This window comes from Tympanuchus pallidicinctus, unplaced genomic scaffold, assembly GCF_026119805.1.
Source record: "Tympanuchus pallidicinctus isolate F22 unplaced genomic scaffold, pur_lepc_1.0 scaffold22, whole genome shotgun sequence".
Classification (NCBI taxonomy): domain Eukaryota; kingdom Metazoa; phylum Chordata; class Aves; order Galliformes; family Phasianidae; genus Tympanuchus; species Tympanuchus pallidicinctus.
In genome coordinates, this window is record NW_026294739.1 from 40,720,416 (window position 1) to 40,730,211 (window position 9,796).

General features: G+C 58.5%; 1 protein-coding gene across 1 annotated transcript; it reads left to right on the forward strand.

Moving 5' to 3' along the window:
• Nucleotides 1–423: 423 nt before the first annotated feature.
• On the forward strand, nucleotides 424–9,134 carry ELMO3 (engulfment and cell motility 3). Its single transcript, XM_052686156.1, has 20 exons — nucleotides 424–560; nucleotides 639–679; nucleotides 1,549–1,621; nucleotides 1,696–1,746; nucleotides 2,177–2,346; nucleotides 2,939–3,038; nucleotides 3,120–3,271; nucleotides 3,534–3,612; nucleotides 3,804–3,854; nucleotides 4,035–4,157; nucleotides 4,383–4,514; nucleotides 4,631–4,735; nucleotides 5,268–5,376; nucleotides 5,544–5,680; nucleotides 5,758–5,921; nucleotides 6,020–6,132; nucleotides 6,253–6,357; nucleotides 6,638–6,720; nucleotides 7,195–7,275; nucleotides 7,732–9,134. Exons 1-20 carry the CDS (start codon nucleotides 483–485, stop codon nucleotides 7,942–7,944), a joined length of 2,160 nt encoding a protein of 719 aa, XP_052542116.1. The 5' UTR covers nucleotides 424–482; the 3' UTR covers nucleotides 7,945–9,134.
• The last annotated feature ends 662 nt before the right edge of the window (nucleotides 9,135–9,796 follow it).

The following is a 9,796-nucleotide window of genomic DNA, read 5'->3' on the forward strand; positions in this document are numbered from 1 at the left end:
CTGCTCCTAGGGGTGGACAGGATGGGATGGGACAAGATTGGGATGGATGGAATGGGATGAAGGCGGGGATGGAGGGGACAGAGTGGGACTGGACTGGACAAGATGGGGCAAGGTGGGATAGGATGGATGGGAATGGATAGGATGAGGTGAGATAGAGAGGGATGGGATGGGAAAGGGCAGGAAGGATGGAATGGGAATAGATGGGATGGATGGGACAGGGTGGAGCGGATGGGACTGGGGGGGGGGAGGGCGGGTGGATGGAATAAGAATGGATGGGACGGGATGGACGGGGCGGGCTGGGACGGGACGGGATGGAGCCGCCCCACCTGCGTCAGCTCAGGTGAGGAGGACGGCCGTGCCCGCCCCGCTCCGGCCCCGCTCGGGACTCCCTCCCCGGCGGCCTCTCGGCCCGGCCCGGCCCTCCCAGGGGCGGGGAGGTGGCGGCGGAGACCCGGAACTGCGGCGCGGCGCGGCGGGGAGCCATGCCGCCTCCCAAGGACGTGGTGAAGATCGCCATCCAGATGGTCGGCGCCATCCCGCAGCTGATCGAGCTGCAGCAGGTACCGCCCGGCTCCCCCCGCAGCCCCCCGCCCCGCTGCCGCCCTCCGCTCACGGCTCTCCCCTTCCCTCGCCCGCAGAGCAAACCGCTGGCCGCTGTGCTCAAGGACGTCTGCGATGCGTGAGTACCTGGGCATCGGGAGCGGGCTGCGGCGATGTAGCGACCGGTCTGTGGTTGCATAGTGGGTCGTGGCAGGTGGTGACCAGCTTGTGGTGGCCCATCGAGCCATGGTGGGTGCTGACCCATTGGGTTGTGACAGAATGGTGGCCATCCTTTGGTGTCCCATTGGGTCACGATGAGCAGTGGCCATCCTTTGGTGTCCCAGCGGGTCACGATGAGCAGTGGCCATCCTTTGGTGTCCCATTGGGTCACGATGAGCAGTGGCCATCCTTTGGTGTCCCATTGGGTCACGATGAGCAGTGGCCATCCTTTGGTGTCCCATTGGGTCACGATGAGCAGTGGCCATCCTTTGGTGTCCCATTGGGTCAGGATGAGCAGTGGCCATCCTTTGGTGTCCCACTGGGTCACGATGAGCAGTGGCCATCCTTTGGTGTCCCATTGGGTCAGGATGAGCAGTGGCCATCCTTTGGTGTCCCATTGGGTCACGATGAGCAGTGGCCATCCTTTGGTGTCCCATTGGGTCACGATGAGCAGTGGCCATCCTTTGGTGTCCCACTGGGTCACAGTGAGCAGTGACCAGCCTGTCATGGCTCCTTGGATCGTGACAAGTGTTGACCAGCCTGTGGTGGCCCATCAGGTCGTGGCAGAGGATGATAAGTCTATATAAGCCATCAAATTGTCACGGATGGTCACCAGCTTGTGGTGGCCCATTGGGAGGGATCAGTCTGTGGGGGCCCATCAGGTCACAACGGCCAGCGTGTGGCATTCTGCTGGGTCGTCACAGGCCACAGCCATGGGGCTCGGCTGGGACGCTGGGCTGTGGTGGCCAGGACCAGCCCTCCTCCATGACGTGCTGCGTGTCACTGCAGGTGGAGCCTGCCCAACGCGGAGCGCTATGCCCTGCAGTACACCGACGGGCGCCAGACGTACATCACGGAGTTGGTGAGCAGTCACCCACCCAGACCCCGGCCCTGGTGGCTCTGGGTGCCTCTCACCCCTTCCTTTTCTCTTCATAGAACCGTGGGGAGATAAAGAATGGGAGCATCTTGCGACTGACCACTTCTCCGGTACATCCCCTGTCTCCTTCTCCGAAGGCGGGCGCTGGGGTCAGCCTGCTGCTCCCTGCCATGGGGCGATGTGGCCCTCCAAGGCCCCAGCTCTGCCTTGCTCGGTGACATCTGGCTCATGGCAGCTCCTCTCAGTGCCTCAGACAAAGCAGAAATAACATAGTGACCTGTCTCAACCTTCAGTAGATCTTGGGGGAGCATGAAGTGAAACTAACTGATAGTCTTTGGGAAACACTTTGGACACATCAAGTGCACTCAGTGCAGTGCTGGTCTGACTTCCTTCCTCAGCTCTGCTGGTTTCTGCTCTCATTGCTCTCTTTCAGACCCCTCCTCGCCTCCTTCCCACACTTCAGCTCCTCCAGCCTCTGCCTCCAGGTCTTTTGCTGCCTTTCGATGAGCCCCTGTGGCTTCATTCTTTCCTTCCTGGTAGGACCAAGAAGCAGAGAGGTTGTACAGTGGGATCCAGAGCAACAACGTGGATGTGAAGACTGACTCACTGAAGAAGCTTGCAAGCCTCTCCCAGGATGTTACCTTTGCTCAGGAGTTTATCAACAGGAATGGCTTGAAACAAATTTTCTATATTGTGGAAGAAGGGAATGAGTGAGTATCAGAAGGGGAATTTCCTTGCAGATCCTGCCTTCTCCCTTGCTAACGCTGTATCAGCTCTAAGCGGGCTTCACTGGTAGCCTCTTTTGGCCTTGATAATCCCTCTGTCTGAAGTTTTTGGCTGTGAGAGACCTACGGGCAGCTTGAGAAACCCCTGAGTGCCACACCAGTGCCGCCCCAATGCTTTCCTCTCAATCTGCAATGGGGGATCTCTGGATGCTGAACCCAAAAATCACGCAGCAAACTGCGTGTTCCTTGGAAGCAGTGGGTGGGATCTGAGGTGGTTTTGGTTTCCCCAGAGCTTGTGCATGTGGTAACTTTGTACTGTGATAACACAGCTTTCCAGAAACTTGCACTTCCCTACCGTGGCTTCCTAGGATGACTAAGCCAGAGTCTGGTTTCCTACCCAGCAGCATTCTCTGTCAATTCTTTTCATTCTTCTCCATTTGCTTTTGTGGTTGTTTCTGTTGTACCCCGCAGCGGGCACAACAGATGGGTGCACACTGATGGATCCTGCCTTACTGTGCTCACTGCAGAGTGTCCGGAGCAAGAATGGCTTGCTCAGTTTGCTCTCCCATTTCTCCAGTACAGGGGAGATCCTTGCTCACACCCTGAAGGCCTTCATGGAGCTGATGGAGCACGACTTCGTCTCCTGGGAGACTCTTAGTGCAGCCTTCATCAAAAAAGTACACGATTCCTGTGCCATGGGCTGCCCTGTTGTCACCTGGGCTCGACCTGCCTTGTACTGATGGTTTCTGTTATTGCAGATCGTGAGTTATGTCAACATGAACGCCATGGATGCCTCTGTGCAGCAGCTCTCCATGTCAATCCTGGAGAACATGGTACCCAGCAGCCGTGTCCTCTTTGAGCTCGTCAAAAAAGAAGTGACAGTGGATCGTCTTCTCACCCACCTGCAGGTGTAAGTGGGGAGCCAGTGGGAACGTGGCCCTGGAGGGGATTTTGGGGGGGGTCCTGTTGGCGATCCTTGGCACCACGTCGCGTTGCCCCTCCTTAAGCAACTGGCGAGCGCTCAGCATCAGTTGCCCCATTGCTGGGAGAGGTTTGGGTTAGGGTGTGCAGAACAGAGTTTGCATTGGGGTCTGACAGTGAAGGGGGAAGAGGACTGTGCCTTAGGGCTGTCCTCGCAGCTGGTGACACTACGTTCCTTCCTCCTTCCCCAGGACGAACGCCCAGCTGCAGCTGAAGGCCATGGCCCTGCTGATTGCACTGCTGCTGGCTGCCACCGATGCTGAACGGCGGGTATGGGGCGCTGGGCAGCACTGGGGGGGCTGCAGGGTGGTGGGCACTGGAGATCCCAACACAGAGGTGCATCCATCGCTGGGGCCCTCTGCCGAGAGCCCAGAGTTAGGGACAGTGGGGATGGGGACTGTAAGGGAACGCTTGGCTTTTCTGGAAAGAGCAGGGGATGTCTCACAGCTTTTCCCCTCTAGGATATGATGGAGTACCTGAGAGAGAAGAACATCAGACAGTTCATCCACAAGGTGGGGAGCAGGGTTCTTACAAGGCTCTGTGCTTCTTCCTGTCCTTCCCTCCTCGTGTGTGCCACCTGCAGAGCCCAGCCCTGGGGTGCTGTCCTCTTCCCTTTGGGCTGTGGGGCTTTGGCTATTGGTCCCTGGGTCTGGAGCACCCATGGGTCCTTTCTCACTCGGAGTCTCCTGTAGAACATCATCCACAGCTCTGAGCCACTGGGGGATGAGATGGCCCATTACCTCTATGTGCTGCAGTCCGTCAGCCTCAACCTGCACGAGCGCCGCATGAGGACCTCCATGGACCCCTACTCACAGGTCTGAGAGCTCTCTCACGGGTCTGGGAGTTCTCTCGCAGGTCTGGGAGTTCTCTCACAGGTCTGAGGGCTCTCTCCTTGCTGTGCTTCCTTTAGAAGTGCGGGCGGGTGAAGGTTTGCCTTTGGGATGTGTTCCATTCCCAGCACGGTGGCTTTCACCATTGGTTTTAGACCACGGTGCAACAGGGCTTACTGGTGTTCTCTCTCTTCTCTGCTCTCCCTCCAGGAGCAGAGGGAGCTCCTCCAGTCGCTGCGCCAATCTGCCTTCGAGTCGGAGAGCGACGCTCCTGCTGGCACCTTCAGCACCGAGCGCCGGCGCTCGCTGTGTGCCAAGGAGTTCCGCAAGCTTGGCTTCATGGTGCGGCCCCAACCATCCACGTTCCGGCCTCAGTGGGACCTTAGCATCTCCCATAGACCTGCTGTCCCGCTGCTGCTTGCAGAAGTGCTCGACTGTGTTGTTTTGTGCCTTGCCAGAACAACAGCAACCCAGCAGAGGACCTGCGCCGTGCACCGCCGGGGCTCCTCGCCCTCGACAACATGGTGTATTTCTCCAGGCACACCCCCAGTGCCTACAGCCGGGTGCGTGCTCCTGCTTGGGGAATCTCCCAGCAGAAAGGTGCTGGTGGATCTCCAGCTTCTCATCCTTTCTTTCTTTGGACCCATCCTTATTGGCCTCACCTCGGGCAGGATGCCCCATTAAGGTTGAAAAAGACCTCGGGGACCGCTGAGCCCACCCTCACCATGCCACTGACCACATCCCTCAGTGCCACATCCCCACAGTTGTGGGACACCTCCAGGGACACCCCCACCTCCCTGGACAGCCCTTCCTGTGGCTAGAAGTGGCTGGTGGCACTCTACTGAGTTTCAGTGCTTTGGTTACCACTGGGTTTCTGGGCATAAACAGTTGGGGGGTGCAGAGTGTTAGCTGTGCTCTGAGCTGCTCTGCCTGTGATAGCTCCAGTGCTGAGGATGCTGTGGTCGGGACCTGGGGAGAGCTGCTGTTCGGAATGGCTCAGCTCTATGGGGGGACAGCTGAGCAGGAAGGTCAGGAAGAGCATGGAGAGCACTGATCCTGGTGTGTGTAACACAAGGCCATGTTCCTCTCCTCCAGTTTGTCCTCGAGAACAGCAGCCGTGAAGACAAACACGAGTGCCCGTTTGCTCGAAGCAGCATCCAGCTCACCCTGATCCTCTGTGAGATCCTGCATGTCGGAGAGCCGTGTATGTGTGTGCCCAGCCCTGCACCATCCCAGCGGTGGGGATGTGTGGCAGAGGGGCTGTGCCACGGCTGACAATTGGGGAAGGGCTGTGCGATGTCCAGGTTCTCCTGGATACTGCAGTTGTACAGATGAATGGGAGTGTGGCATCGTCTGTCCTTCTCACTGCAGGCTCGGAGACGGCTCAGGCCTTTTACCCTATGTTCTTCGGGCAGGATCATTTCTTTGAAGAGCTCTTCTGCATCTGCATCCAGCTGGTGAACAAGACGTGGAAGGAGATGCGAGCCACCCAGGAGGACTTTGATAAGGTGATAACAGGACCCCGGGGCTGCACGTACGTCCCTGGAGCATCACCAGACTGGGGATGCTGTCTGGGCCCCCCCAGGTGCTGCAGGTGGTGCGGGAGCAGATCACCAGGACCCTGTCCCTCAAACCCACCTCCCTGGAGCTGTTCAAGACCAGAGTGAACGCGCTGAACTACAGCGAGATCCTGAAGCTGCGGCAGACGGAGCGGCTGCACCAGGAGGAGACGCTGGCCGTGCCCGTGCTGTGAGTGGGCAGGGGGCTGTGCTGGGGGGTGACCCCGTAAAGGCTAGCAGGTGAACGCTGAAGGGTCTGTGCTCCTTATCCCCTGGCTGGCATCCCAGGGAGCTGCGTGAGAGGCTGAAGCCGGAGCTCCTGGAGCTGATCCGCCAGCAGCGCCTGCTGCGCCTCTGCGAGGGCACCCTGTTCCGCAAGATCAGCAGCCGCCGGCGCCAGGGTGAGTGCAGGAGTGCCAGCCCCGTGGCTGCCCCCTGGAGGGGGCCGGGGTGGGCGCAATTAACCGCAGCTCATTAGCAGAAGTGCTAATGGGGTCTCTGCTGGGGCCTTTCTGCTGCAGATAAGCTCTGGTACTGCCGCTTGTCACCCAATCACAAAGTGCTGCACTACGGGGATGTGGAGGAAGGGGTGCAGTCGCCCCCCATCGAGAGCCTGCCAGAGAAAAGTAGGTTATGGGGAAAAAGAAAGGGAAGGGGAAGGGAGCACTCTGCCCACCTCGGTTACTACGTGCTCCAGGTGGGAGTTGCCCCACCATTAGGCTGCCACATGCATGGCCCTGGCCCTGGAGGTGCAGTGGGCTGGGGGAGATCTGGCACTGGGGGTCCTTTCCTCATGTGAGGCTGTGACCGAAATCCCGGCTGCTCACATTGCTGCCCGAATAGTGGGCAGTGGTTCTGGGGGTAAGGACCAGGAAAGCCGGAACCCACAGCTTTTCTGCTCCCCAGTTCCTGTGGCAGACATGAAGGCGCTGCTGGTTGGGAAGGAGTGTCCACACACGAAGGAGAAGAGCTCTGGAAAGCAGAACAAGGTCAGCACCTCCACCCCGCCTTTATGCTCCCCTCCCTCCTTGTGCTCTGTCACTCTGCGCATCCCCAGATGTGTCCCAGGGCACAGCCAGCGCAGGCTGCTGGCCACAACCTGGAGCTCCAAAGCTGGAGGCTCTGAAGGAGATTAGATGAGCATGGGACAGGCTTTTGATGTGGCTTGAGGCTGGAGACCTGCTGGGTCTTTCAGGCTGCAAATCCCAGTGGGCTGGAGAGGCCAGCTACCAAGACAGGTATTGGCTTGGGTATTAGGAACAATCTGTGCTCCCAAAGAGCAGTGAGGCAGTGGCACAGCTGCCCAGGGGAGTGGGGGAGTCACCGTCCCTGGAGGTGTCGCAGAGCCGTGGGGATGTGGCACTGAGGGACGTGGGCAGTGGGCACGGTGATGGTGGGCTGGGGTTGGACTTGGGGATCTGAGAGGTTCTTTCTAACCTTAGTGGTTCTGTGATTCCCCATAGGACGTCCTGGAGCTCGCCTTCTCCATAGTGTACGATGTGGAGGAATACTGCCTGAACTTTGTTGCCCCCACGCGCTATGAGGTGAGCTCCAGGGGCTACAGGAGGGCACGTCCTTCCCGAGGGGGTCTGAGCAAGGGAGGACCCCTCTCTGCTCTCCCAGACCTGGAATTAGACACTAAAGGGTGATTTGTGACACTGCTCCCACCCTCCCCTACATAGCGCAGAGGAGCTGGGGTTCCCTGGCCTGCAGCCAGCGTGCTGGGCTAGTACTGAAAGGACAAAAATGCCTTTGTGCAGCCATGGCTGAGGGCCTGGAGGAATGTGAGGACTGCAGCTCTCTAGTTGGCTGCAAGATCTGGGGATGAACAAGGACCCAGTCTGGCTGGGAAGGTCTGATGCCCTGTGCTGGGTGAAGGCGTGGGCTGAGCGTGGCACGGAGGGAGGTGCATTGGATACAGCTGCTTTGCCCTGGTGTTGAGAGCCACAGGGGGGTTCTCTGGCTGCCCAGAGCTCTCCTGAGCTGCTTTGCTTTTCCAGTTTTGCCTGTGGACAGATGGGCTGAATGTGCTTCTGGGCAAGGAGATGACGAGTGAGAGAACGCAGACGGACCTCGACGTCCTGCTGTCGATGGAACTCAAACTGCGGCTCCTGGACCTGGAGAACATCAGCATCCCCGACAACCCCCCTCCTATCCCAAAGCCCCCCAGCAACCTCAACTTCTGCTATGACTTCAGCCATGCAGAACAGTGAGTTCCTGCATCCCTCCCCTGTGCCCAATCCCTGTGCCCCCTCCTTCTCTCTGCAGGCTGTTCCATTCAGCTCTGAGATGTTTGGAGCTGGAAACATTCTGTTGCCTGCCAACAGCAAAACCCTTCCTCCAGGCTCTGTCCCCAAAGGGACGAGCCCAGGTGCTTGGATGGGGCTTGGGTATGCGCTGCCTGTCCCCTTCCCATGCTGGTGGCTGTGAGCAGGTCATCCTGTCCCCTTTTCCACACCTCTGCTATTTGCCCAGACAGAACTCACCAGCATCCTGGGGCAAACCACCTTCCCTTCACTGCCTGCATCAGGGCTGAGCCACTGAGCTTAAGGCTCATGCTCTGTTAGAGGGAAGGGAGCTCTCTGCTCTGCTCCTGAGCCACAGGCAGGAGAGACAAAACACTTCTCGACAGCTGAACCCCTTCATGCTGATGCTGTCCCCATACCCCCTTTGCTGCAGTCACACTGAGGGCAGAGGGCAAGGACAGCAGGAGGAGGGATTGTACAGACACTGCTGTAGCAGCTGGGGGGGTCAGCTTTACAACGGTACAACCACACACCCTGACCTTCCCCAGCACAGCTGCTCAGGGTGGAGAATCCCCTCTGGGTGAAAAAGGAGTTAGGAAAGGCTGAAGTCCTCCCACTGCTTGGTTTGCTGAGCAGACAGCACTTTCCAGCGGGGTCAGCACTGCAGAGGGACAGACAGACAAGCACTTAACGCACTGATTTTTTTCCTGCTCTCCTCCCTCTCCCTGCTGTGAGTGCTCCCAGGCCCGGGCAGGGCAGCAAGATGCTCCCAGAGGTTGTTCAGGGTACGAATCCTCTTCCCTTGCACAATATGAGACGGGCACAAACTCGATGCCCGGAGCCCAACCCCAGCGCAGCACAGAGCTGCTCACGTTAACCTCGGTGCCTTCCCCGCCCCGGCGGATATTGCACACTCAGCCATGCTGCTGCACTACTGCATTATGACAAGCTACCTCCTCTGTGGCCCAAACGTCCCCCAACCCCGGTGCCCTGCACCTCCTCGTGCCTACGGCTTCTCCAGGGGGTGTTGTAGTAACCAGGGTGCAGCCTGTGAGCCTGCGGCTGTCTGAGCACTGGAAACGCACGCTGCAGGGTGGGCAGGGCCTGTGCCCCCCACCTCCTGCAGATGTGGGCAATAAACACTTGTGGAGAACTCAGCGCTGTGTCCTTTGCAAAGGTTTGGGAGATGAGGGGCTAAAGAGCATGAAAGGGGGCAAAGCAGAGCTGGGCATGCGCTGCCCTTCTGCTGGTGTGTGCCAGGAGAAGAATCACAGAATCACAGAATGATTTGGGTTGGAAGGGACCTCGAAGATCATGAAGCTCCAACCCCCTGCTTGCATGCAGGGCCACCAACCTCCACATTTAACCAGGCTGCCCAGGGCCCCATCCAACCTGGCCTTGAACTCCTCCAGGGATGGATGGGGCATCACAGCCTCTCTGGGCAGCTGTTCCAGCACCTCACCACTCTCATAATACAAAACTTCCCCCTGTCATCCAACCTCAATCTTCCCTTCCTCAACTTCAAACTATTCCCCCTTGTCCTGCTGTTATCTGCTCTTGTCAAGAGTTGCCTCCCCTCCTGTTTGTAGGCTCCCTTTAGGTATTGAAAGGCTGCAGTGAGGTCACCCCACAGCCTTCTCTTCTCCAGGCTGAACAGGCCCAGCTCCCTCAGTCTGTCTTCTAGGGGAGGTGCTCCAGCCCCCTGATCATCTTTGTGGCTCTCCTCTGGACCAACAAAACACTTCTTGCAGTGTGCTGGGGAGCTCCCAGGGCCCCAGAGGTGGAAACACTCCTTGTTGCGCTATGGAAACAAGCTGGG